Source organism: Ailuropoda melanoleuca, chromosome 17 (genome assembly GCF_002007445.2).
Source record: "Ailuropoda melanoleuca isolate Jingjing chromosome 17, ASM200744v2, whole genome shotgun sequence".
NCBI lineage: Eukaryota > Metazoa > Chordata > Mammalia > Carnivora > Ursidae > Ailuropoda > Ailuropoda melanoleuca.
In genome coordinates, this window is record NC_048234.1 from 15304056 (window position 1) to 15331928 (window position 27873).

General features: G+C 56.5%; 1 protein-coding gene across 1 annotated transcript; it reads left to right on the forward strand.

Moving 5' to 3' along the window:
* Window positions 1-1211: 1211 nt before the first annotated feature.
* Window positions 1212-27649, forward strand: NXNL2 (nucleoredoxin like 2). The gene is made up of 4 exons (XM_034647310.1): window positions 1212-1386; window positions 18843-18944; window positions 19847-20120; window positions 27091-27649. The coding sequence occupies exons 1-4, from the start codon at window positions 1212-1214 to the stop codon at window positions 27257-27259; spliced, it is 720 nt and encodes a 239-aa protein (XP_034503201.1). The 3' UTR covers window positions 27260-27649.
* The last annotated feature ends 224 nt before the right edge of the window (window positions 27650-27873 follow it).

Genomic DNA, 27873 nt, shown 5'->3' on the forward strand with positions numbered 1-27873 from the left:
CACCTCTCAGCGATCTGCCTCACCCTGGTTACGCCTGGGTGGTGGCCGATGAGCATGTGGCCACCGGGGGCATGTGTTCCTGACCGGTGTCGTCCCTGGAGGGGCTCCCATCCACTGACTGCCACATAGAAACCAGAGAGCAGCATGGGACACAGCAAACACGGGTTGCGGCGTGTCCTCCATTGGCGTCGTTCCCAGCTGCCCACAGCCAGCCGAGTGTCAGGACTGCGGAGGCCACTGGGGCGCCGGGCAGGCCATGTGCACACGCCGGCAGCTTCCGCGTGGATCCCGGAGACAGCCGTCACCGCATTTCTCGTTACCAGAGGAAAAGCCTGAAATTTTTTTCCTGGTTTTTCTGTCTTCATTATTTCAAATATCCCAGAATTGCACATCTCGTGTTTTCATGTTCTAGTTGCAGTCCCAAGCTGGCCGCGGGGTGAAGCGCTGGATGTGGTTTCGGCCGGACACCTGTCCTGATAGCAGCTGCCGAATTTCCCTCCGTGTTGTTACCTCCGCCACCTTTAGAAAAAAGACCAGCCTTCCCTCTCCGATGGGGATATTGCTCAGTTGGGTGGATTTCGAAAAGTTTAAATATTTTGAAGAAAGAAACTTAAAATAGGACTTTTGTGAAAACCAAGGCACTTGAACGTTCTGTGGAAAGAAGGCGGGGTTTTACTAAATCGCGTACAGGCTCACTCAGCCCTGAAGGGAAACTGGAAAGTTTTCAAAATTGATTTGAGAGGCCGTTATAATTACTGCTCTAGTGTGAGACTAGTTAATTTTTCCAAGAAAATGAAGTTCCTCTTATAACTAGATGTCCTGCTGAAGTTCTTTTGCACTTTGTGAAAACTAAAATGTCCATAATTTTGTGCTTGATTTATTTGTGCTTTTTGAAATTTAAAGGCAAGATTGTAAGAATCTTGTGTCACGGATCTTTTCAGATGGTTACAGCCTAGATCACGGGGAAGTACTTTGTAGAGCATCCTGAAACAGTCCTGGGTTCGAGTGACCAGAGAAGAAGATTGTCCCAAAGGGACATACGTGGAAGCACTTTGCTGCAAGAAGGACAGTCGTCCATGCAGTGCTCGGTGCCTGTGAGTGCTGGAGGGCATGCTCGGAGCAGGGGCGCCCCGGGGTCACCTGAGAGCCCATCTTCCGTGCTCCTTGTTCCATTCGCCTGCCCGCCAGCCTTGAGTTGGCATTCCTGCGAAATGGAGTGCTCAGCCAAGAGTCGGGAAGTGTCCCAGACGTCCTGTCCTCCAGGGGCTCTGGCTGCCGGCCAGCAGTCCCATAAGATCGTGACGGGTGTCCAGGCCACCCAGGGGTTGGTGCCGTCACCTGGCACTGCCTCCGTGAAGTCCATGGTGCAGCTTGGCCTGGAAGCCAGTGCGAGTGTAGTCCCTGGTGGTCAGCGGGGACGCAGAGACAGAAGGCAGGAGATCCACCTGCCCCGGCCTCCGCCATCCGGCCTCCCCTCGGGCCACTTGGCTGAAGGAGGAGGATGACAGAATCGCTTCTTGTGCACAGAGATGTGTAGCTGTTTTGTCCACGACGCCCCTGCTGTGGGAGTTGGGGTCCGTGAGGAAAGGGTGTCACAGAAGCACAGATCCCAGCCCCACGTGGCTGTGCTGGGTTGACTGCCTCGGGCTGTGGCTGCAGCACACTCGTGTGTGCCGGTGGAGCTTGCCGTGGTACTTGGGAACATGTCCACTCTGTGTCATGGGGCTTCTGAGTGGTGCCTGGAGAGCCAGTGGGGGTCTCCCTGCCTCTGCACCTCATCACACACACTGGTGACCAGGGCTTGCAGGGAGCGTGGCCGGCTGGCCCGGTCTGCACGTTGGAGCCGATAGCTGAGCAGCGCCATACGAGGCGGCAATGCCAGTGGATGGGACTGTTTTCTTGCACAGATGGCCCCGGTCTTCATACCTTCGTCTCCCTTGTGCTGTCAGCACTTAACACACTTTTTGCAAAGGCTACTGAAAATGATCATCAGAAGCCCAAGTAAGCCCTTCTGGAAAACTCAGTTGTTACTTCTGTCTCTAAAAGGTGGCTTTTGTGTGCTTTCTCCTTGCTGTCTGACATGGTTCTGGGGCAGACGGGTTTGAGCCAAGAAATAGGCATTTACTGCATGCGGATCTTGTTAGCCATGAGGAGTGGCTGGTCGTTAAGACCGGTCAGTAAGAATGAGATGCGGGCCCACCTGGGGCTAGTGTTCCCGACTGCACTGTGAGACTCAGCCTCAGCATGTGTGCGGTCTGGGTGAGGTGTAGTGGACATGCAGATTCCTTCAGGCACTGAGTCTGGGGCCCAGGAAACTGCGGTCTAAGAAAACTCCTCCCCAAACCCAGAGTCACGTGATGTGCACTCACGTTGGAGACGCCATCTTGGGGCTCAGGGCTATATAAAAGTCATGGGTGTTTCTGTTAGTGTTCCCAGAGCTTCATCTCTGGGATGATGAGAAAATGCTGTTAGGTTTCTAATGACCGTGACCTGACTCTTCCTCTGTTTTTAAACCTCCAGATTACGTTTTACATCAATACAAGAATCTTCTTAAAGGACATTGGAACTCTGGAAATGGTTAAGGTTGGGTTTGGAGTTCTGTAAATGCTTTCCGTGGTTGCTCAGATGATCAGCATGTGGCATTTGTGTGTTTGGCCATCCGCGAGTCAGGCCGTGGGCTGTTCTTGTAACCTCAGCCAGGTGGCCCTGGTCTGCTCCTTCAGGAGTGCCTTCTGGGTGGAGCTCGGCCCTCCAGCGTCAGCATCCCGACGATGTTGGTGTCTCCATCCGAAACGAAACGAGACTCCCTTCTAGATACCTCCGTTCTCTTCTAGAAAGGATACCCACTAAGTTTTAGAGCAACAGACGAGGAAAACCTGCAGGGCTGGGCAGACCTTGCACCAGAATGATATTTACCTGTAAGATGCTCTGTGTTCTCTTGCATTAACTTAACATTGGAAAATGGGTTGGTGTTGTTTTATAACTTTGGAAGATATGTATTATTTATTAAAAGAAAACACTACTTTATTGTAGGAACAAAGTAATATTTACCACAGGGCATTTGTCACGTACCCTCGGAGATTCACTGAGTAATCACCTCAGCTGTGTGTCCACGGAATTCACGTTTGTCCTGCAGAGGCTGGAACTCAGTCCACAGACCGTCTCAGTTAAGACGCGGGTGTGTGTGTGCCCTAGCTTAGTACCAAGCGCATCCCTGTTGACTCTCCAGGCAGTTCTCATCCCCAACACCCAGGACTACATGCAGAGAAGGAGAAAGAGAGCTTGTAATGTGCTTAATGTTACTTCTCAGTACGTGTAGTAGAGAACTCGGATTAGTTAACTAATAACCTATGTCTTATACTGAATTCCTTGGTACCTTCCTGGAAGGGAGTTTGACTTCGGCAGAAACTGTAAAGTGGTCATTAAAGAGGTTTGTAAATTGAATATTCCTAGTGAGAATCACAACACAGCATATCAGTTGATGAGATGCAGCTAAACCGTGCTCACAGGAATTTGCAGCTGGAATACTGAAGAGATTCCAAATCAGTAGTCTAAGAGTCCACCTTAAAAGCACTAGAAGAAGACGAGCAAAATAAATCCAAAGCAAACAGAAGGAAAGAATGAAGATTAGTATGGAAATCAGTGAAATGGGAAGCAAAGACAACAGAGAAAAATCAACGGAATCAATAAATAGTTGGTTCTTTGAAAAGATGCACAAGTTGGCGCACTTTTAGCTCCAAGGACAAAGAGACACGACTTGCTGTTATCAGGAGTGAAAGGGGACATTACCACCAACCTTAACAGAAGTTACGAGGGTTGTAAGGAAATATGCACAGGTTTGTGCCAGCACATTGGACTGCTCAGGGAAGGTGGGAAGATGTTAGTTGTCAAGAAGTGGAAAATTGCACTCGGCCTGTAACCAGTAAAGAAACAAATGAAATCCAGCCCAGGGCCAGAGGGCTTTGCTGATGAATACCTCCAAACGTTCGCAGAGGTGATACTGCCCATCTTTTACAGCCTCAGAAAAGAGAAGAGGGGGAGTATCTACCAGCTGCAAGCCCCGAGCCAGACAGAGATGTAACGGGAGTACTGTGGACCAGGATCCTTCGTGAGTGCTGACCAGAGATGCAGAGCCCTCAAGAGCTCCAGTGACACGGGCACACCTCTGACATTCTGCGGGTTTCTCTCCCTGATAAAGCAGTATCACAATATGGGGATCAGATGGATTTTCTGGTTTCCCAGTACATACAGAAGTTACGCTTATGCTATACTGTGGTCTGTTAAGTGTGCAATAGCATTGTGTCTAAAAATAAGTGTATGTTCCTTAATTAAAAAATACTTTATTGCTAAAAAATGCTGACCATTATCTGAGTTTTGAGGGAGTCCTACTCACTGATCACAGATCACCATAACAAATATAATGATAATGAAGAAATTGGAAATATTGCAAGAATCACCAAAATGTGATGCATAGATATTAAATGATTAAATGCTGCTGGAAATGCCAATAGACTTGATCAGTGCAGGGTTGCCAGAAACCTTTGATTTAAGGAAAATAATTATGAAGTGTTATAAAACAAAGTGTATCTGTATAGAAAGGTTAAGGTACATGGCCAGGTGAGATTTAATATCAGAAAACCAATGTACATATTCCACGGTATTAAAAGGTGGAAGGACAAAAGGCACAAGTCAGCTCAAAAAAAAAAAGCATTTGACAAAATATGGTACCTATTCATAATAAAATCTCAAGAAACACAGAATAGGAAGGAATTTTCTCAACCTGGTGAAGGGCCTCCATAAGAAATCAACAGCCGGGGCGCGCCTGGCTGGCTCAGTTGGGAGAGCAGGCGACTCTTGATCTCAGGGTTGTAAGCTTGAGTCCCATGATGGGTGTACAGGTTACTTAAAAATTAAATCTTTTTTTTTTTTAAAATAAATCTAGAGCTGACGTTGTATGTAACTGGAAGAATGCCTGTCTTGTAGGATCAGGGACATCGAGGGCATCCAGTCTCGTCCCTTCTACTCAGCATTGTACTGCTGCGGGCAAGTGAGAAAAAAATACGCATCCAGACAGGAGAGGACGAAATAAACCCATCTTTATTTGCAGATGACATGATTCTGTGTTGGAAACCTTAAGGGATACACACATAAAACTTGAGAACTAATGAATTTGGCAGGGTGGCACCATAGATCTGGATACAGAAGTCGACCCCTTCTCTACATACAATGCAGTAGTTAACTATCTGAAGCTGCATTAATTCCGTCCACAACAGCATCAGGATGATGAAACTACTTGGGAATAAATTCAATAGAAGTGAGATTGTACGCTGAAGACTGCAACTGTGAGAAAGTCCACGTTCATGGATTGGAAGAGTCCTCACTACTACGGCGATCTCTCCCAGAATCCTGGCCGGTTTGTGGCAGAAATTAGCATGCTGCTCCTAAAATTTTTATGGACATACAGAAGGACTCCGAATAGCCAAAAGAATGTTGAAAAATGAAAATTGGGTTAAGTTCTACTTCCTGATTTCAGAGCTTACTATAAATGTGCAGTGAGACGGTACCAAGATAGTGTGGTGCTGGTGATCTGTCTCCGAGACCGTGGAGAATCCCGAAAACTGCACGTGCGGTCTGTTGGTTTTCCTCAGGCACACCAAGGCAGCTCGCTGGGGAGAATTGTCCTTTCTGCACACGAGGCTGGAAGAATTTGATGTCCACATGTGAAAATGTGAATTTAGAGCCTTTACTATATAGAAATACTAAGAATGGAACGTGGATAAACCAGAAAGTAAGAGCCAACATTGTAACCCTCAGAGGAAATCCCAGGCAAGAATCTTCAGGCCCTGGGGTGGCAGAGACTCCTGTATGATCCCCGAAGCCCAGTCCATAAAAGGCAGGGCTGACTCAGTAGGACTTCATCGGAGTTAATATGTGTGCGTCATAAGCACCTGCTAATAGAGCGAGGGAAGCTACAGACGAGGCTGTTTGCAGGGCATGTTGATAAAGGATTGGCATCCAGAATCTAGAAGCAACGCCAGCAAGAGGACAACCCAAATGAAAGGAAAGCTGAGTGGATGCTCTTCTGGAGAAGATCTGCAAGGGCCGGTAAACGCACGAGAGCTGCCCCACATCCAAAGTCACTAGGGAAAGGCGGGGGAACATGGAGCTGCCACTTCGCTCTGTTGGAGCGGCTGTCCCGCGTGGGGCAGACATGACATGCTGGTGAAGACGGGGAGGGTGGTGTTGCCGTTGCCTGAAAAGTTAACTCAGACTTTGCATCCGACGCTGGGTTCTTGGGGACACTCGTGAGAACTGAAAGCCCTCATCTGCAGGAAACTTGTGAGCCAGTCGTGGGAGTCTCGTCAGTGGGCGCCAGTGGGACATGTGCCTGGGGTGGACAGCATGGCCTGCTTAGCAGGGATGGCAGGACAGCATGGGGGGAGCAGGTAGAAACCAGCACAGCGAATCATTCTGTTTACGTGCCTCGTCCTGACAAGGGAGAAGGAGATGGAGAGTGGACTCTGGGCTGCGGGGCTGAGCTAGGAAGGCAGGCCACCTGCCAGTGGGCACGGGAGGCGTCTCCATTTGGATTGTAGTGTTGGTGGACCATGGATAAATCTACTGAATGAACATTCACTGAAAACAGGCTATTCTGCGATGTGCGCGTCTATACCTTCATGAAGCCTTTGCAGGATGCGTGAGCAAGACCGGAATTCTTTTTTTTTTTTTTTTAAAGATTTTATTTATTTGACAGAGATAGAGACAGCTAGCGGGAGAGGGAACACAAGCAGGGGGAGTGGGAGAGGAAGAAGCAGGCTCACAGCAGAGGAGCCCGATGTGGGGCTTGAACCCACAACGCCGGGATCACGCCCTGAGCCGAAGGCAGACGCCCAACCTCTGTGCCACCCAGGCGCCCCAAGACCGGAATTCTGAACTAAGTCAAGGCTGCCTGGAAATCTGCGTGTGTAACACACTCTGATGGAGCTTGTTTCTAGCGGGAGGGGGGCTGGGCCAGGGGGCATGGTGGCTGTGGGTGGCCGTGACCTCCATGAGTGGCCTGTGTCTGCGCTCAGGACAAGGGCTGGTGAACTGCGTCAGGGCTAAAATTATGGGAAAGTAAGGTTTTTCCATTTCAGGATGATGACTGGTGGGAACTCCAGAGGGGGTAACGAGGGGGTCCTTATGAGTGGATGGTCCTGCTGAAGGCTGGGGGAGAGGCTGGAAATGGGAGAGGACGCCCCATGCGTGCGCGGGTGTGCAGGCGGGGAACAGAGGCAGAAGGCCCCTGGGGGACACCCCTCTGGTGGCTGTGGCAGGTGCGCCGGCCATGCCGAGCCCACCGCCTCTGCCTGGGGCCCTTCTGGTGCTGACAGGTTCCAGCAGGGGCCCAGAAGGAGCTCGATCTGAAAGGGGCGGTGGGCTGGGGAGGAAGGTAGAACCAGAAAGGGAGTTTGGATCACAGAAAATAATAAGGAAACAAAAATAGAAGCAGCCAAGTAGGACACACTCATGCACTTTATTTTCACCCTCCAGAGTTTGTGACCTGAAATCTTTGCTTTACGCTACTCAGTGGGAATTAAACGGGTCACAAGTGGGGACCAGTGGGGAGCTGGGCCCAGAACCCTTGGCACTCTAGCGAGGTATCTCCGTGCCATCACCTTTTGGCGGGTGAACTGGGGAGACCCAGGCCCTGGGGCCTCGACCCAGCCAGACCCCAAAGACGGGCACGCGGCCCAGCCGACGAGTGACTCAGCGGGAAAGTTAGAGTCTGCAGAGAGCGAGAGGAACTGAGGGCTCGGGCGAGTGAGCGAGAGCTGTGTCCGGCCGGGTCTGGGTCTCCATGTTTTATCAGCAGTTGGTAACAGGTGGGATATTCCTCACCTGGGGCCGGAAGCTGGGCTTCGGGGTTTCTTCCTAATTTGGTCAGGGTTTCCTGGCCTGGCACCGCCCTCTTGGGCCTGCGTGGTGTGAGCGGGCTTCTGCGCGGTGCTGCCGGGACCGGCCGCGGAGCCTCCCAGGAGTCGGCCGGAGCGTCCTCGTTGCTGACGTCCGGGCGTCCTGGGAGAACCCCTCTGACGTTCCCTCACACCCGTGCCCACTGCCGCGAGTCCCCCCGAGGCGGAGCCGGGACACGCGACCCCGAGGCCGGCGGCCGCGCACGGGCCTTGAGCAGCGCCGGACTCGTGTCCGTTCGCGTTCGTGGTTCTGGGGGGTTTTGCGGAAGCGCGTTTTGAGGAGAATCAGCTACGGAGGCGATCCTTCGGGTCAGCCCAGCAGCAGAGCAGAGGCATGTGGGACGGTGTTTCGTCGGAGTCCTGCACAGCGCGGGTCCCCCGCTCCCAGCCGCTGGGGTAAGTTTGAGATCACCTTTAGAGTCCGCCTTTGATAACCGGCCCTACAGAGGTGCTTAGACCTACGGCTGCTGGGTGGGTGCTTTTGAGAACCGGAGTCTACCAGTGTGTCTTTGAGCGTCTCTCAGTAAAAGTGGTTTGGGGTGTGGCCGGGGACTGTGGGAGACCAGGGTGGCGCCTCCGGCAGGGGGGAGACGGGCCAGAGGGCTGGGCTCCCGGCCGCCATGGCGCATCTGCTGACAGGAGCCGGCTCTGCTCCTCAGACGAGGAAGGTCTGTGCAGCGCGGGAGCGGGGTGAGCGTTTCTGAGTCAGACGCCCTCAGCCCGTTACCCCCGACGTCTTCTGAGCCCTTGATGGCGTGCGGGCTCCGAGGGGAACCACGTGAGCCTGCATGGAGGACCAGGCAGAGCCGCAAGCCCGTGGTGCTCAGGGGGCCTCAGACTGTCTGCCCAAGACTCACGGGGCAAATCCTGACCCAGGCCGGTGAGGAGGAGGAAGGGGTGCAGGCTGAGATACACAGATCGGGGCACAGCGCCCAGAGAGCAGAATGTTCCGGACTGGGCCTCTGTTGAAACGGAGCACGTGTGCGCAGGGCTGCTCTGGATTGGCTGGTTGCTTGGAAGCCACAGGGCGGTGCCCGGACTCCCGTGGAGGCGTGAAGCGCAGGTTCTGATTCAGCGGCTCTGGCGTGAGCCCGGGAGCCCGCATTTCTGGCCAGCTGCAGGGGCGGCTGCTGCCCTAGGAAGGGCCGGGTGTGTAGAGGAGAGGCCGGCAGAGAAGCAGGAGACGCGGGGAGGTAGCCAGCCTCCGGAGCTGTAGTCGGGCCAGGGGAGTGAGACTCCTGCGGCCGAGGGGCTGGGGAGGTAGGTGGGGAGGCTGGGCCTCCATGCTGCCAGGACATTGATACCCCCTACACCCCCAGGGCCTGGGTGGATGAGCCCCCGTGGAGTAAAACTGCAGCGGTGGCACCACGTCAGCCACCACAGGAAGGAGTGAGCATGAGGCTTCGTGGAAACTGGTCGCCAGGCCTGGAGGGGAGGTGGCCTCCACCCCAAGGGCACTGCATCCACCTTGGACTGGGAGGGGTTTGGAGAGGCCCTTCCCCTGCGCGTCTTTTTTGGCCTCGGGCCCCAAGAACACGGGGGAGTGAGTGTGCTTTTCTGGGCTTCACTGTCAGCAGCCAGTGGCCAGCCGGTCAGAGCCTGGAACTCCACAACTGCGGTCAAACACGGAGATAGGAGGGCCTCCCTCGGCCTCCATCTGGCCAGCGGTCTTGCAGGGGTGTCCGGGGTCATGGGGCAGTTGGTTGGGTCCCACGATGGTGGTGGATCCCTGTGGCTGCTGCTTTGCTGTGACAAAGTCATAGTTGCCGGGAGGGGCTCAGTAGCAGCGGCGTCTATCAAATCATAAGAAGAAAACAAGCAGAATAGCTTCTTACTTGCCAGACACTTTTCCAGAGAGCCTACCCATATCTCATTAAATTTTCTCAGCGGGTGCTACCATCTCCCTTTGACTGCTGTGCAAAACTGAGGCACAGAGCCAGGAGGTGCGTTGTCCAAGGTCCCACCAGTAGGAGGTGGTTGGGTCTGCTTCACTCCCTCCTGCGCATCTGGCTCTTGAGATAACAGCCCGAGGGACATGCAGCTACACGTGTGATTATGTGTGGTGACGGCGTGTCCTCAGGGTGCTGCTCAAACTCCGCTGTGACCATGAGAGACATGCAGCGTATTCACCCGTTTTACACACACCGTGACGGCTCTGCTTAGAAAGACAGCACGTGATGGTGAGGACACGGGGGACGGCGAGCCTCATCGCAGCTGCTGGGATGCAGGGAGGTGCAGCCACCACGTGACCCGGCATCTCCCCTGCCCTCAGCCCAAGAGAAATGAAATGTGCCACCCAGGTTTGTGGCCAGGGAGCGGAGCAGCCCGTATCCGCCAGCCGATGAGTGCGTGCACAGTGGTCTGTCCACACACCGGACTGGGGCACAGCCATGGCAGGGTCAGGGGTCGTGGGGGCGAGACATGAGTACAGGCTTCCACGTGGACGAGCCTAGAAACGTCTCCTGGTGTGAGAGAAGTCAGGCCTGAAGGCCACATGTCCTGTGGTCCCGTTTCCGGAGCTGTCCAAAAGGGGCAGAGCCGTAGAGCCGGGAAGCCGGTGAGAGGTCGTGAGGCTGGTGGGCCCCGGGAGCTGTTCAGTGGGTCGGGGGCTCCCCAGGGACTCTGGAAGCATGGAAGTTCACAGTGGTGATGCCCACCAGAGGGCCAGCTGGAGGCTTTCCCGGAACCCAAGTCAGGGCTTGGAAGGATGTCCACTGCTCGGTCACTCGCATTGGTGCAACAGCCCCATTTCAGCTGGCGACACAGGTACAGCGATTCCTGTGTTTTCATGCTTTTTGTCCTGACAAGGAAGCTCCTCTCCCCATGCAGACGTGGCTGCTGACCACCTTTCTTAGAGCAGAGGCTTCATGTGCACACACGTGTGAGTGTGCATGCACGTGCGTGCATGTGCACATGTGTGTGTGTGAGCTTGTGTGGGGGCTGGTCCGAAAAGGGACACGAGAGACCCAGCGGGCGGAGGAGGACCCGCCGTGCTTTCTGGTGGGAAGCCAGGGTTTTCCTATGGCCTGCATTCCTGTGTGCCATGGGTCCTCTCTGGGCTGCTCAGCCAGGGTGACCTCCCCCCCAGCTGCCCTCGAGCCCTTGTGGACTGTGGTTAGAGACAGCTTTGAAATGCTCAGCAGGGAGGCTGCAGTGTGACAGGGACACTGCCTCTAGCGGGCACTTGTAGAGACTGCAGGCCCATCATGGCAAACCGAAGTCAGATGCATGCGATTTCTCTTTAGAGGAAAATCCCCCAGCTGTAGTTGGGAATCAAGAAGTATCAAAGTGGATCCCCACATTGGGAGGCTTGGAAGGAGACCATGAAGGGTCTCCCAACATCAGGTCTGGACGCAGCAGGTGGGAGCTCCAGGCAGAGACCTGGGACAGGCCTAGAGATGACCTGCAGGTGGACCTTCAGATGGCTGGCTGCTTCGCTAGGGCAGTGCCCATGCATGCACGAGCTGCCAGTGTCCATAGTTGTGAGGCCATCCACCCTCCAGGGGCCTGAGCCTCCCTTGTTCCCAGCAAACCAAGGACCGCATGCTGGTACGTGAGCCTGAAATCACGTCTGTTCCAACAGTGCCTGCACCCTCCCTTCTCGTGGCCGCTGGGCGGAGGGACGAGGACACTGGACCGGCTAGGAGGAGTGCCTCACCCCTGCAAGCAGCCCCTGGGCTGGTTGGTGGTCAGGACCCAAGGCCGGAGGGCACCTGTGGGTGGCAGCAGAGCTGCTTGGTGACCTGGGAGGGGTTGCAGGGGTGTTTGTTTTAAGAAGCTCGTTGAGCTGCACATTTGTTCTCTGTGGTTTTCAGAATCTCAGTAAAAGCTTAAAGCCAACGGTGAGCTACAGAAACAAACCAGGAGCAGGGCATCCATGGGCGCTGGCGCTGCGGCCCCACAGCTCCCAGGTCGCGAGACACTTCAGGCCAAGATCTTCCACAAAACGCACTGGCCTTTGTGTTTGATCTTGTTCCTGAAGACTCGGAAGCATTTTCCTTAATGGCAGGTGCCCTCTGGCCTCCAGGTGTAATGGCTTTGTGTCAGGGAGGGGGGTGTGGGAGGGGGTTGCTCAGAAGATGAGCAGGCCCAGCACTTTTATGGTTTTTCTCATTATCCAGATGCTTTCCCTTGAGGCTTCCAAGTTGGTCTGCGTGTATGTCTGGGAATGTGGGACTGAGATCAGTATGGTGCCCGTGCGCTCGTGCTGATGTTCCTGTTCCCGGCTCCCGGTTCCCACCCAGCTTGTCGGGCATCTTGCGGGTCAGGGGCTGGGCTCCCTGTCAGCTCAGCAGGTCACATACCGGAAGCACATCTCCTAGTAGAGCAGTGGAGCTGCTGAAACGGTATTCTCAGTGCAGCCCTGGGCCTGCCTGCTGCTCACCCGTCACCCCGATCTCCTGTCTTGTCCCAGAAGGGACTCACAGCCACAACAACCAGGGATGTCAAAGAAACACAACAGGAGATGTGGGAGAGAAGGGATGCGGCCCCCGATTCTGAGCCCCAGGGGAGGGGGGACTCCTGCAGTCAGGCTGGCAATTAGGAATTCAGGGAGCCCTGGAGTCGAGCACCTGGGGATGGGGGGACGTGGCAAACACTCGATGAGTGACAGAACAATAAGGTTCTCAAAAGTCGAGGCATACTGGGTCATACTCAAGGAACATGAACAAGAAGGAAAAGCATTTCAGGGTCCAAAGCTGTGTGGGTCCACGGCGCCCCCACCCCACACAGAATTCTCCTGTGGCTCTCGTTTGCCCAGACCTGCCCTTGTGTGAAGTGCTGTTTTTGGAGCTGGTTTTACTGTGCAGTAGCGGTAGGTTGCATGTTACTGAAATAGGACAGACACGGTGGGACACGGGGCGCTAACGTCCCCGGCTTCATCAGCCAGGGGCCTGGCCACAGAGGAGCTTTCCCCAGCTTGAGAGAGGAGGGTGCCTCTGGAGGAACGGCAGGCAGGTTGGAGACCCCCTCCAGAACTGGATGCAAACCTGGGGGCCAGCCCTGAGCTCTGGATGTCGCCCCAGCTCCTGCCACAGGGAGTGGGGCCACGCGGGGCTGAGCCCGCCACAGGCCAGAAGAGGCTTCCAGGGCACTCGAGGCCCTGCCCCCAAGGCCCAAACCGCCATGTGGGTGTTTGGATGCTTGGTCACAGATTGCGCACACACATATACACACCTTCAACACGCTTCCACACACGTGCACATGCATGCACTGAGCCTACTGTTCTAAGGTGTAAGGTTCCTTATTCAGGTGTGATGAGGCCAACACACTGGGAGATGATGCCCCTGAAGGCATCTGAGGGTGTGATAGCGCCCAACAGGAGGGGACACGCCACGCCATGCCACACCATGCGGTTCACACGGGCAGCATCCGTGTCAGACACAGGCAGGGGAGAGGAGGAGTGTGGGAGGAATGGCGAGGCTGGGTGCACAGGCCAGTTTGAATGAATTTGGCAGGCTCTGGGCCCAGGGCTGCTCGCCCCAGGTGGGCAGGTAAGAGCACGTGTGAAGGAGGTGGCTGGGTTGTTTGGTGGGTTTGCTCCCAGGCTGTGCTCCCCTCTCCGGGCAGTTGGTAGCCTGGGGAGGTGGGGGCTGTCCTCTAGGTCAGGAAGGCCTGATGTCAAGCATCAGAAACACATGGTTGACCCCCCCCCCATGTCTGTTAGGTTAAGGACTGGGTTCTAAACCCTCGCTGGGGACTGGAGCTTGCTGTGATTTCCTGACATGGCTGCGCAGGTGACCTCTGCTGGCCGTGCAGCATTTTGCTGGGAAATGGGGGGGCCTACATGTCCGTGGATCACCCTGTCCTGTGCCACGCTGAGAAACATCTTGCAGGTGCCCTGTTAGGTTTTTCTGAAGAACAGTGATCAAAATTACTAACTTCTACAGCGTCGTCATGAACGTTAAATAAAACTGGCTTTTTCACCGCAAGTGCACGTAGGTGAAGGCTATGGTGACCACTACAGTTTGCTGCCATTGGCTTGATTTGGGTCGTCCCAGCTTTTCCCCACTGCTCCCTGTGTCCCATCAGAGTGAATGTCAACACTCCGAAGAAGGCAGCTACCGTCTTAGTGTTCTAAGGAAAAAGTTTTGACCCTGCAAGCTTCTGAAAGGATCTCGGGTCTCCCAGCATCCTGTGGAATGTACTGTGAGCACTGCTGAAGTTCAGGGTTATTTATCTTGTAAGCCATCTGTAATGTAAGCCTTCGGGGATTCGTAATGCTGCTTTGGGTTCAATGGCTCTTAATGTCAAAGGACGAGGCAGGTGTCTCTGGAATTCTCTTGGCCTGTTCCTCACAGCCTCAAGGTGGCTGCAGCAGCTCCAGGCATCACATCCTCACTTAGCATTCAGAGTCAAGGAGAAGGGTAGCACCAGGCAGGGCTTCTCATTCTCTTCATGTCAGGCAGAGGAATATCATTTCAGGGAGAGCCTTCCATTCCCCTGGGCAGGTGCTGGGGAGGGAGGTTGAGAAGGAAGTGTTTGGATTGTCCCAACACCTGGAGGGTGGCAGGCAGGGAGGATGGGGTCAGCAATGGGAAGCCACAATACCACACCGAATCCAGTACTTTCAGATTTCATCATCTCTCATTTTAATAAAACCAAAGCCCACATTTCCGGTTTCATAGCTGCTTTTTTTCAAAGAGAGGAGCTTGTACTATTTTGTTTCTACAACCCCTCGTGAGTCTTTACCTGCAGGTAAAGCACCTGACACGGTGCCTGGCACATGGCCCTGAATAAACCAGCCGCCGGGCCCTCCGCGAGCTGGCACAACCCACCTGCCCTCATCCTCTCCGCCCGCCTGCCCGCCCGTGTGTGGCCGCTGCAGCCAATGGAGATGCTCACCCTCCCCTGTCCTCCCCCCCACCCGCTGTAGCCCACCACCCACCACCCACCACCCTGTTCCTGGGCCTGCCCTCCTATGAAGCCTTCCTCCGGTCCTGCTCTTGACGTAACTGTCCTTCAACACTTCTGTTTTAAGTTGAATTTGTGTCGTCCAACAAAGATACGTTGGCATCCTGACCCCCAGAACCTGAGAATTATTTGGAAGTAGGGTTGTTGCCGAGCAAGGAGTGAAGCCAGTTCATGGGTGTGGACTCCTGCAGTCTCGGGGGCCCCACCTTGAGCTTGGGGCTCGATGCTCTGTAGTCACCATTTTGAAATTATTCGTAATTTTATCTTTGAACCTGTGTTTTGTACATGAAGTCCAACAGGCCCTCGGCTCACGCATGCTCCCACCTGCCATTGCCTAACGTCTCCTAGGGAAGAGGTTCCAGACGGCTCCATCCTCCTCTCTTGGTGTCCCTAGTGGCCAGCTCCACCTGGCCTCCCACCCCCACCCCGTGGGTGTTGGGTGCAGAGGGTCACCTTGGGACGTGAGACCGGTGGGTGGACGTGGTGGTGGGGGAGCAGCTGGCGGGACAGGAACCCAACAGCGGTGGGGCTGCTCATCAGCGGACTCACAGGGCAGGACCCCTGGGCCAGGGTGAAGGTCAATGTTCACCCTGTGCCCAACACAAGGGGACATTCAGCAGCCCACAAGACACCATGACAGGCCAAGAAAGAGCCGTGGAAAGAGGGGAGAGCCTGGGTACTGCAGCACCTCCACCAGCCCCGAGTGCTGGGCCTATGGGCTACTGTGCTGGGCCTGCTTGGCATTTTGTGCTGGGCCTATGGGCATTTTGTGCTGGGCCTATGGGCTATTGTGGCTGGCCCTGCTTGGGAGCCACGGTGAGCCATGGGGAGCCACGGAGAGATGCCCCAGTGCAGAAATGATGCATGGATCCGTCAGCTGCAGCCTGAGGCCACTTCTGGTGGCTTGGAGCTGGGGCAGGCAGCCTAATGAAGACACAGGTGTCGGGGAGGTGGTTCCACTCCCCGGGGAGGGGTGGTCTGGCCGCTGGACCTCACGCCCCATGTGCAGTGTCGGCCAGGCTGCTCCTGCAGAGATGGGGGAAGGTGTGTGAGCATGGACGTCACCACAGATTCTGCAGCCCTTGGCACGGGCACCCTCATCCTGGCACACCCCCCAGCTCACAGGGCGCGTTTCTGAGGACAGTTTGGCGAGATACGGGATATGGGGGTGAGCTTCAAGAGAGGATATTGTGGATAGCATGGAGCATTGAGCTCATGTGATGAAGTTTCTTTGAATCCTGGCAAACAGAAGCTGTTCTGCACTTGTTGACCCCCTACGTCCACCTCCAGTGCCATCACCCCGTCCTGGGTTGTACTGTTGGCCAGATGTCCATAGCGTTGCTCTTTCCCCACACACGTTATTTCTCCTCGTACTGAGGGCACTGGAGCCTGGGATCTCTCACTCACTGGACTCTAAACATTTGGGGTCAGGGATGTGTCGTGCAATGTGCCTTCCCCCAAAGCCCTGTGTGTGGGCTGAGCCTTGTCCCCCAAATCCACATGCTGAAGCCCTAATTCCCAGTGGAACTGTCTCTGGAAGTAGGGTTTCTGGGAGGTAATTATGCGTGAACAAGGTCCTGAGCTGACAGGACATAGCTTTATAAGAAGAGGAGGAGAGATCTCTCTCCGCCAAGGGGGCACAGGGAGAAGGTGGTGACCCACAAGCCAGGAAGGGGCTTCCCAGAACCTCGATCTTGGACTTGCAGCCTCCAGGGCCGTGAGATACAAGTTCTGCTGTCTCGGCCGCCCTGTCTGTGCTCCTTCGTTCTGGCAGCTGGAGAGGACCGCACACGCTACCACCTTCTCTCTGTGCTTCAGACCATCAGCTGGGGCAACACAGGTGTTTCTAGAATCATCTGAAGCATCCCTGGGAAGCCACTGGTGGGGCAAGGGAGCACTCCCTCAGCCCGAAGCCACATCTGACCACTTCTAAACACGAAGCTGTCCCTGGAAGCCAGCCCCGTGGGGTGACTCGCCCGTGGCCCCAGATGGTCACTGAGAAAGCCAGGCTTCTGTTTCTCACTTGGCCATACTCTCCCTACAAGGGGCCAACCATCATTTTGAAAGTGAGCCTTGAAGACCTCACAGTATCATTTCCTAGAACAAATATTTAAATACAGGCAAATAAATAACTCCAGCATGAATATCTAAAACCAGGAAACTCAGAGTGTGATATTTACACACCGGGATGTCTAATTTGTTTGCTCTGCTCATCAGAGCAGACAAGTTTCCGTGAGAGTATTTGTGTATTCGTCAGCAGTGGTGGAAATAAATGAATCACTGTCATGTGTTCATGTTGTAGTGAAAAGAAAAAGTCGGTGTCATGTGAAAAGGCCTGGGGTCCTGTTTTCTCCGTGTGCCCCTCACTGTGTGGCATCCAAAGGCAGGGTGGAGAAGAGGCGCTCTGGCTGGGACTTCCCAAATACTCCCACTCAGAAAAATACTGTCTCTGACGAGGAACAACCTCGCTCACAAATGTGGGGAGCATGCATGCTGACCACAGAAAGCAGAGCCATGATCATGCTGTAGTGTGTCTCCCTGGAGACACTTTGAAGACCCGTGTGCCAGCCAGCCAGTGTTAGCCCCAGAAACGTTCTGCCCTGTGGTCAGTGCCCCAGCTGTGAGCCAACCAAGGCGTCTGAGCCCCTGATAGCTGTTCGGGAGAAGCAGAGCTGGGCACTGGTTAAAGGCTACGGGCAGATTTTATTCAGTACTACTGCAGTGGGGAAAGGGCTGAGCTCAACTCTGAACACAGGCGGTGTTGGGGTTTACGGCCAAGGGAGAGGGTAGCGTGGCGTCAGTGGATGGAAAGCCACTAAGAGGAGACCCCACGGCAGGGGATTGCTGCTGAAGGTAAGCCAGGGTGATCAGTTCCAGGATGGAGGACTGGCCTAGCAGGCCGCGGACTCAGGGGAGGCTTGGGGGAGTCTGATTGTTAGGAGGAAATGCAGGAAAGACTGGACTGGATGATAGGGCAGAATATAGGTCACAGACTGTTTAGAGTGGTGGCAGAGGGCAGGGAGAGGGCGCTGGCAGGGTGGGGCGGGGCAGATAGGGCCAAGAAGGGCCTCACGGGGCAGCTCACAAGCATCAGGATGGGAGCGCTGTCCAGCTTGGCCGTGATTATCTAGGGCACATAAAGCTGATTAGCAGATGCCCGTGCTCAGCGCACCGTAGATGCCAGGAAAGAAGTCCAGTGTGAGCTGATGTGAAGTGACCCAGCTGGGATTAGGGGACGCCAAATCCTGGTTCTGGGACTCCATGTGTGTGTGTTCCTGCTTTAGGTGAGGATAGGTGTGTAGGAGACTGTTCTGGCTGAGGCAGGAGAGGATGCTGGGCCTCCTGCCTCTCAAGGCACGTGGAGCCCCCTCCCCACTTAAGGAGTGGCCAGTGGGATGGAGTGGTGGGCCAATGACACAGGCTCACGTGACAGGAAGGGCTCTTGAAGACTGGTGAGCAGGTGAATGAGCTGAACAGGACTGGTGTCCCTTGCTCCTTCCAGGAGCTCTTGAGGGCAGGTCCCCTCCGCACACGCACACACACACACACTCGCATGTACACACACGCATGCACCCACACGCACACGTGCACACAGTCACACTCAGACCAGCCACAGGAGGGTCCCCTGGGGAGGAGGGGTGTTCCCCCAGATTGCCCCTCCCTGGAGGAATGCCCAGGCTTCACTTCACTGTGGCGGCAGGAAGGTTCCTGCAGGAGTTGGCGGGATTTATATAAATAGCTGGAAATTTCCCCCGGGGGAGGGTGTCACTAAAAGAAATGCTCCTCTATTTTGCTCACTGTTGAGATAAAAGGAAAAAGGCCAAACAGATCAAAAAAGTTTTGACGACATTTAGAATTTCGGGGCATTCCATTCTGCCTGAGTTTTGACAAAAGTCGGACCTCCACATGCAAGGGCCCTCCTCAACTTTTTCCTCCCGGTGGCCTCTAAGTTCCCCAGGTCTTACAATCCCACAGCGAATCGAGGCTTTGGCAGCGCGCTGCTGGGAGCGGCATGGGTCCGAAAGAACCTCTGCCGGGCCCTGCCTCTGCCCGGCGCGCTGGCTCCACTGCCCGCAGGTGCGTCCGCGGTCCGCCAATTCCCGCCGCGCGATTTGGGCCAGCCGGAGGGGACAGCAGCCGGCGTCCAAGGGCAGGCCAGGAGCCCGCCCTTATTTACATGTTTGGTGTTTTGTGCATCGTGAAGTTTTGCATTGATTTTGAAGTTTTAAAATACTGCAGCGGAATGTAACTTACCTTGATCACTGAGTTTTTTGGCGCTTAAATTCCTTAAATCTGCGTCCCGTGGGAGTGTCTCACCGGCCGCGTCCCCGCCCCTGCCCAGGCAGGAGCTGAAATTACTTTGCTCCCCGCGGAATCCCCAGGCCCGCCAGAGTGCCTGGTACGTTAATACTGTCTGTCACCTCTTGGGTCGACGGGACGCTTGGGGCGGGAGCGCGGGGTAGGGAGAGCGCGGGGGAGCGCGGGGCGCAGAGGGGACAGTGCAAGAGGGGAGCAGAGATCGGCGGGGCGGGGAGGGTTCCGGGAGGGGGGCGACTGCGCAGCCAGGTGGGGGTGCTGTGTGAGGAGGGACTGGGCGGAGAGCAGGCGGAGACCCGGGAGGGCGTGGTGGGCGGAGGCGCCGGGGCGGGCCAGGCAGCTCGGCCTCCTGGAGGCGGGAGCTGCCGCAGACGCCGCTGCTTCTGGGTCGCAGGTGTTTGTGAGTGTCCCTCCTCCGCCCAGGGCGCACTCCCCTAACCCCAGCGAGAGGCCGAGGCCGCGGCACAGAGCACGTGGGGCCCCAGGTCCCAGCACAGCCCGAGTACGTCTGGTGCGGCACTGCCACCCGCCCGCAGGTGACCATCTACCTTCATTCCCCGCCCCCCCCGCCCCCGCAGGTGTCTAACGGCCGCAGGTGTCTAACGGCCGCAGGTGTCCATCCCGCACAGGTGTCCGCCCCCGCAGGTGTCCGTCCCGTGCAGGAGTCTGTNGCGACGGCGCGTGGGTGGAGGCCGAGGCCGCGCTGCAGAACAAGGTGGTGGCGCTGTACTTCGCCGCAGGCCGCTGTGCGTCCAGCCGCGACTTTGCGCCGCTGCTCTGCCGCTTCTACGCCGAGCTGGTGGCCGAGGCGCGGACCCCCGCGCCCTTCGAGGTGGTGTTCGTGTCGGCCGACGGCAGCGAGCAGGAGATGCTGGACTTCACGCGCGAGCTGCATGGCGCCTGGCTGGCGCTGCCCTTCGACGACCCCCTGCGGCAGTGAGTGGGATAGGGCTGGGCGGCCGCGCGGAGCTGGTCCCCGACCCCGGGGGAGCCTCTCCCGCGTCCCCCGTGCTCCCCGCTCCAGCCTCCCAGCGCCTCCCCCGGGGCTTGGCGAACCTTGCCTCGGCGGGTCTGCTGTTTCCAACCAGTTCAGCTGCTGCGGTGGCGAGGTCCCCTCGCGCAGGGTCTCACGGCTCAGGGAGGAGTGTGGAAGCAGGAGAGGGAGCCTCGGGAGGCTCGGGTCAGAACTGGGGACCCTGTGTGTGCTACCACGGGCGGCTGGGTGTCGCGGAGCCGCTGGAGGCCATGTGCTGTGGGCGGGAGGAACCCCCTCCCTGCTGGCCGGGGTGTGGTTGGACTGGAATTTCCGAACTGTAGAAAGAACCAGGTCCCTGGACTCCAGGGGGTTTAATGACAGAGGCCAAGAAAATCCTTCGAGGGGAGGAGGGAGAAGGTGGGACGGGGTGAGGAGGGGGGACTTGAGTGGGGAGAGGGAGGATGTGGTGGGGAGGAGGGAGATGGTGGGATGGAGGAGGTGGGGTGGAGGAGGTGGGAAGTGGGAGGGAGGACAGAGAAGGTGGGAGGGAGGAGGGAGAAGGCAGGAGGGAGCTCGGAAAGGATGTCAGCAGGGCTGGCAGACTGGAGGGAGCAGGGAGATGATTGTTGGTTGGGGTCTGTGCTGCGGTGACAGCCTCCGGACTTGGGTGTACATTGCTCCTCACAGCGGTGTTACCCCAGCACCCCGTAACAGATGTGGAGTGAGTTTCTGGGTGTGCTTTCCAGGGGCTTCTTTTCTCTGGGGGCTGTTATTCATTTGTGGTGTAATACCCCACCTCCCCCCGCTCCCCCTTAACCATCCTGATGACGTTCCTTGTGGACAGTTAAAATGGCAGCTGGCTTTGGAAAGGTCGTGGGAGAGCAGTGCTTCCCGCAGACACACAGGGTGGGGGATGCTGAGGAGGTGAGCCCCAGGCCGTCCAGGTGGGCGCCTCGCTCCAGCAAAGTCTTGCTGATGACTGGTCTACGTGACAGTGGAAATAAGCCCGAGTGGCAGTTTAGTGGGGGTGAATCTCCGGGAGTTACCGGCAGATGATTCATTATAGGGTCTGCTCTCGCGATGGTTGGGAAATGCCTGTGATTTGCTTCGCGCTCAGGTTCTGCGCAGGTTTTGAACGAACACGTTCAGTTTTGGAAGTGACGGGGTGACCGTGTTGGTCATCAGGCAGAGCTGGGGCCTGGGCAGAGCCCAGCTCTGGGGTTTCCCGTGCGGTGATATAGGCGAGGTGTTCGCTGCCCAGCGTCATGGTGTTCCTGTGTCATATGTGGGCTGCCCCGATTGGTGAGTTTGGAGCTGCGGTGGTGATTGTGTGCCAGCATTTGCCCCATTTCACAGATGCGTCCCTGAGGTGCGAGGAGGCTGGTGCTCCCGGCCCTGGAGCCTGACTCTGCCCGACACTTCCCCTTCCTCTCCCCCTCCGAGGGGTCCCAGGGAACCAGGAACCTCAGCTCCTCTGCTCGGCCTCCCCCTGTCCCCCGTCCGCCGGGGAGGGCCTGGCCGGGCTCCTCCTGGTTCTCCTGGGATGCGGTCACAGCCCTTGAGGTCCACTGCCCGCAGCCGAGCAGCTCAGGGCCTCTGTGGCCAGCCTGGTCTCGGGAAGAAGCCAGCCTCAGTTTTCCTTCTGTGAGGTTACCTCCTTGCCCTTCTGCTCTCCAGACGGGGACCTCGTTAGCTCTCCTTGTGATTTCTGTGGTAGGAAATGGGCTGTTCTGTGGGACTGTGGGGAGCTACGCCCTGAGTTCCGCCCATTCCAGCCTGGATACACAGAATCAGATGACCAGCAACATGGAAATCACCACCACCATGGAGCACAAAGGAGTGTGGGACGCATGCGGCAGCCTTTGGGGAAGTTTCCAGAAGTGTGTGGAACATGGCACTCTGGTGCCCTGGGCAGGTGGGGCCAGGACAGGAGTCACCTGGGCCCCTCTAGGTGGGTCCCGTCACGGTCAGGGACCCTGGCCTGTCTTCCCCCAGTGGCCACCCACTGGATGGCTGCTAACCCCCTGAGTCCCAGGATGAGGAGGAGAATTCCGCAGACAGCCCCCACGGGGGTGCCCTGGGCATGGCTGGCGGCCAGATGGGTGGTGGGTGATCACAACCCTTCTGCCTGGACACACACGTGTCTACTGACGTCCCCACAGCCGGTGCCTATGAGCAGCCTGAGTGTGGGGACAGCACCGAGGATGGGGAGTCCTGCCCGTCTTCCTGCCCTTTATTATGGGCCCAGCACCCAAGCATCACCTTCTGCTTCTGCCAGCAGGAATTCCTGTCTCCTGCTGTCACAGGCAAGACCCACTCCGTGGTGATTTTCATGGACTTTATGATAGCCCTGGAACCTCAGTAGGCCCCCAGGAGGCCTGGAGTGGCCCTCCTCACCTCCAGTCCGCTCTGGCTCCCACTCCCCCCACCATGGGCCAGGCAGATGGATGCCTCAGCCCCCAGGCTGACAAGTTTTCGTTGGATGGAGAAGACAGCTGGCCATGGCTTCGTTTCTCGAGTAGACAATGGCTCCATTAGAGTTGTCCACTGGATGGGGTCCAGTGGGTGCCGACGCCAAGCTTTTCGGCAAGCCCATGCTCCCTGCCCTCTCCCCAGCCCTGTGTCCCAGCTCCCCCTGGGCCTCCTGACTCAGCACATCCCCGTCAGGCACCGGCTCTACTGAGTCTGGTTTTCTCATTGCTACTTCCTTCACTTAGGCCCTGGACCATTGGCATGTTCTCACTCATCCCCCCGCCTCTGACGGACTCCACATCTGACGGACTCTTGTTCTGAAACCCTCCTCCTCTCATCAGAGGCAGTCTGGCCCCACCGGGGCTACCCCACCTCCCCAGGGGGCTCAGTCCATGTGTTGTCTGCCTCACCTCCTGTTGCCCCTTTGCACCTATGTTCTGGCCAGACTGGGCAGCTGATGTTCCAGAATACCCCGCATCTTTCCCACCTCCAAACCTTGCACAGGTGCTGCAGTCACCCAACCCTGGAGCCCCCACTTCCTCGCCTGGCAGCCCCTACTCCCCCCCCATGCTTCTGGGGGCACTGGGGGCATTTCCGGCCGGGGATGGGTGCTGTGCCCTTCCTGCACCCAGCACCACCAGTGGGAGGAGGGTCTCTGCAGTCTTTAAGGTTGGAGCAGACACTGTCCAGCGCTTGCTGCCTGCAGGCTGTGTCTTGGGTGGGTGGCTGGAGCAACTGGAGGGATTTGCTGGCCAAGTCTTCCAGTGGCCAAGGTGGGAAGAGGCTGGAACCAGAGTTGCCATGGCAACCCAGAAGGACTTGCGCAGGGAAGAGGACATGCTGTGTTTGGTGAAGGGAGGGATCCAGGATTGCAGCAGTGCCCGGTGCCGAGGGCTGGGAGGAACTCGGAATCCCTGACAGCCACAGTGCTCCGAGTTCTCGCACCTGCGATGTGCGCGGCCACGGGGCTCTCCCTTCCCAGACACAGCCTGCTCCCTGGGGACACAGTGCCCGGAGCAGGCGGAGAGGCTTATGAGCCGCTCTGTGCGGCTCCAAGGTTACGGTTGTCCCCTGGGCGGAGGCTGCCAGGGTGGGGATTTGAGGGCCCACATGGCTGACTCTGAAGCTATTCGGGACCAAATGTCTATTCCAGACTCCACCTCACCGCCCTAAGCCCGGCTTGCCTTGCGCCCCCCTGACGGAGTCAGAGATGATTTTGCATTGCAAGGGATGAGAGCAACAGCTCAAGCTTAAACAGCAAATGTTGTTGATCAGCTTAACTTAAACATCTCACAGTCAGGAGCTGGTCTTGAGGGAGGGGGGAGGCCAGGGAGGACAGTTTGCTTTCTGCCATGTGTGCTTCAGGCTCAGGCTGCAGCCAGTGGCCATCTGGTAAATCCCGTCTCTCCTCAAGCTGGCAGAGTGGCTGCTGCATCTCAGGCTGCATATCCTCACACGTCCTCTTTCCTGGCACACGTGCAAGGGCTCTGCGGGGTCTCACGGGTTCTGAGTCTGCTGGGTACCCATCCCGGTGCTGGTCAGCGGAGCCAGGCTATGCTGCACTGGACAGTCAGCCCAGCTGGAACTGGGGGTGGGCTTCCCATCAGTAACAGCCCGTGTTTTTTGAGCATTTATGTGCTGATCCCTTGGCGGCCTTTGGTCTAATCACCATCTCATCCTCCCAGCAACCCAGGGAGGTGCGTTCTGTTTTTCCCATGGTGTAGGTGAGGACTCTGGGGTGCAGGGAGGTTGGCTAGCTTGCCCAAGTCCCTCAGCTAGTTCATGCCAGAAAGTGCAGGGCTGTGGACTGGTCAGCAAGCTGCAGACTCCACCACCCAGACAGTCAAGGGCACCGTCCTCAGCTTCCCTCCTCAGGGTCCCTGGATGGTGGAGGGAAGGGATGCAGGCGGCCCTGGGAGATTGGCAGGAATGAATCCCTGGGGGACTGTGGGCTCCACCCCCACCAGCAGGGGCAGGAGACTCTCCCTGGTGCTGCTGCTGCTGCTGGTCTGGGGACCCCATGCCCAGAGCACTCACTGCTCCTGCAGATGTGCTGCTCCATGATGGGGCCTGGACCAGCAGCCGCCACGTGGGGAGCCTGGCAGGGATGCGGGTGCGAAGTCAGGAATGTGTGTGGGCTCCGCCAGGAGATCCCCTCACCACCCTCCAGGACCCCCCAGGGCCCTCTGGCCTTGAGGGTAAGCCCCAGAGGGACTGCTGTGATGCGGTGGGCGCTGCACGCCCCACCATGCTGCCCACGGCAGAGGCCCGGACAGAGTCTCTCGTGGGCACTGCCATTTCCTGCAGCCGTTAAGCCAAGGGCTGCTGTGTAGTTCCTCTTTTCTTCGTGTTTGTTTTATGCTGTGGGGGAAAGCTAATTTCTTAGGCATCTCAAATTTCTGGGGTTGTGCAGGATTCTGAAAACACCGTGGGGGGGGCCATCTCCCCCACCTCACCTGGGTCACACCCCACACCCCCACGAATTGCCAGACCTGCGGGCTTGTGATTGAGGCCGGGGTTCATCCTGAAGTTGGCGTCTGTCCACATCTGTGCTTTGTGTTTGTCAGTCCTGGTGTCTGTTTCAGTCATGATTACGTTTATTTAATAGCTGACTTGTTTCTCCGATATCGGTTCATGTCTCCTCCTCACGTGAGTAACTAGGGGACGCCACGCAGACCGGCTTCTAGAAGCTGCTGGAGGGGCAGCCAGCCCAGCGCGGGGTTCCTTTGGGAACCAGCAGTCCGGGCAGCGGTGGGGCGTGGCAGGAGTGATGGGGCCCGCCCGCGGTGTCCGCGAGCAGGGTGGAGTCCACCGTGGGCTGGGACTGGTCATCGCCTGACTCCGGATGCTCCCGCGTCTTCCTTTCTCCCTTGGGCAGTCCTGGCAGAGCCCTGATCCGTGTGTCTTCCCTGGAGCCAGGTCCGGTTTGTCTGTCTGTGACTTCTGTGTTCGGTGTGCGCGCTTCTCGGATTAGACACACGGCTCGTCTACACAGACGCTTGTCATTCAGGAGAGTGTGTTTAAGACCACAGCTTCCTGTGTCTGATGGTGTGTACAGCTGGGGGTCCGCAGTATATTCTGCGTTGTTCTCTTCTAGTTAGGTTGAAGTCTGTGCTGCTGTTTTAGGTGTAACATATGCTTATTTAGTTTTTAAACGCATTCCAAAAATTATTTCGTATTGGTTTCCAATTTCTATTATGTTATGGTCTGATTAAGTGGTCTATATGCTATTGATTATTTGAAATTTATTTTTTAAAGATTTATTTATATATTTGAGAGAGCACGAGCAGGAGGAGGGGGCAGAGGGAGAATCAGACTCCCCACTGAGCAGGGAGCCCGACACGGGACTCGATCCCAGGAACCGGGGATCACGACCTGAGCCGAAGGCAGCCGCTCAGTGGACTGAGCCACCCAGGCGCCCCTGATTATTTGCAATGTATTAAGATCCCTTTGCGGCTGAGAGCAGGCTGCTTTTGTCACCGTCTCTCGGATGTTTGAAAACAAGGCCATCTCTCTATGTTGGGTGGAGGTGGCTTTATTTTTTCCTGCTTGATTTATGCTTGTGTGCTTGATCTGGGAGCCAGAAAGCTGCAGGAAGGCCGTGACGGAGGCGTCAGTGGGAGATGTGGTAACAGGAGGCTCTCACGTGCGTTTTTCCTTCCATGCAGACCCACAGTCCTGAGGTGACAGATGAGGGAAATCAGCTTACTGTTTACGGGAGGCTGGAGCAGGCCGGCCTTGGAAATGGGGAGGGATTTTCATCAGCTGCCCTGTCCTGAGGACAGTAATCCCGGGGAAGGTTATGGGGAGAAACCAAGAAGGTAGACACTCCTTTCTGTAAATGGACACAAATAATTTTGTAAAAACATCTCTCACAGGGTTGCACCTGACAGGAAACGTAGCCAAGAAATGTGTCGTACTGTTGATTAGCCTGTCGTTGAGTGTGCTGGGCAGAAAGTCTCACACGGCCTTGTGTTGCTGTAGAACTCATGGAGTTTTTACTTGGACCGCAAATATTGTTCCGCTTCTTGAATGTAGGAGGGATATAAATTTGTTGGGGGTGTCTCTGGGTTTAGAATTGTACTGTCCAGTATGGGTGACACCTGCCACTTGTGGCTACTTAAATTTAAATTAGCTGAGATGGAAAATTCGTTTTCTCAGGCCTGTCAGCACTTTCGGGCGCTCCGGGGTCCCACGCAGCTGTCGGTTGGGGCAGCTCAGGTGCAGAGCCGCGCCCTCCCTGCGGACGCTCCCCTGGCTTAGGACAGGCCCGCAGCAGGGACAGCAGGTGTAGAGGAGCCCAGCGCGGAGGAGGGCGTGCCAGCAGGCGGGGGGCTGAGGCTTGGCAGGGTCAGCTGGCCCGGCCCTCGGGGAGGCCCCGGTCCCCTCGGACGTACACCTGGCGGCCCGCCTGGTCCCCTGCTGACCCGGCTTTCCCCTCCCTCTTCTCTCCCGCAGTGAGCTGAGGACCAGGTACCACATCTCGGTCATCCCCAGGCTGGTGGTTGTGAAACCCAGTGGGGAGGTCATCACAGACAAAGGGCGGAAGCAGGTCCGCGAGCGGGGGCTGGCCTGCTTCCAGAACTGGGTGGAGGCCGCCAACATCTTTCAGAATTTCTCCGGATGACACGGGGGTTTCCAGGCCTGGGCAGGTGCGCTGCACGGGAGAAGGGGAGCGGGCTGGTTTCCAATCTCTGCCTGCACCAGGGGAACTCGTGTCGGAGCAGAGGCGAAAACACCGCCCGGGAAGAGTGCGCCCTCCCTGCGTGGAGTTACTGTGATTCTTCTTAGCATAGGTTTCTCCGCGGGACATGAGCAGCTTCACGTCCAGCGCGTGGAAATCTGTGGAACCGTGTATTTATACCCACTCTTCAGGTGAGATAGTATATTTATTGACACATCGTCTGGAGCTCTGTTCATGTTGGTGATTTGCAGTCACCCTGCATTTATTACTGAGGTTTGCGGAATCCACATGCTTTAATAAAGAAACCTGTGTCCATGGAGCTCCTGATCTCCTTCCTGCTCGTGACAAACCAAGTGCTCTGACGCGGAGAGAGAAGTGCCGCGGGAATACCGTTCTTGAGCGCTTGGTTCTGTGTTTCAAAGTCCCACAGCTTTTCCAGGCTGTGTATTCGTGTCTTCAAGGTCCGATGTGTGTCTCCGAAAAGGTGCTGGCGGGTCAGGGAAGCAGAGACCCACACGCCGTCTCTGCGAAGAAGAGCACGAGGGGGTCTGTCGGGG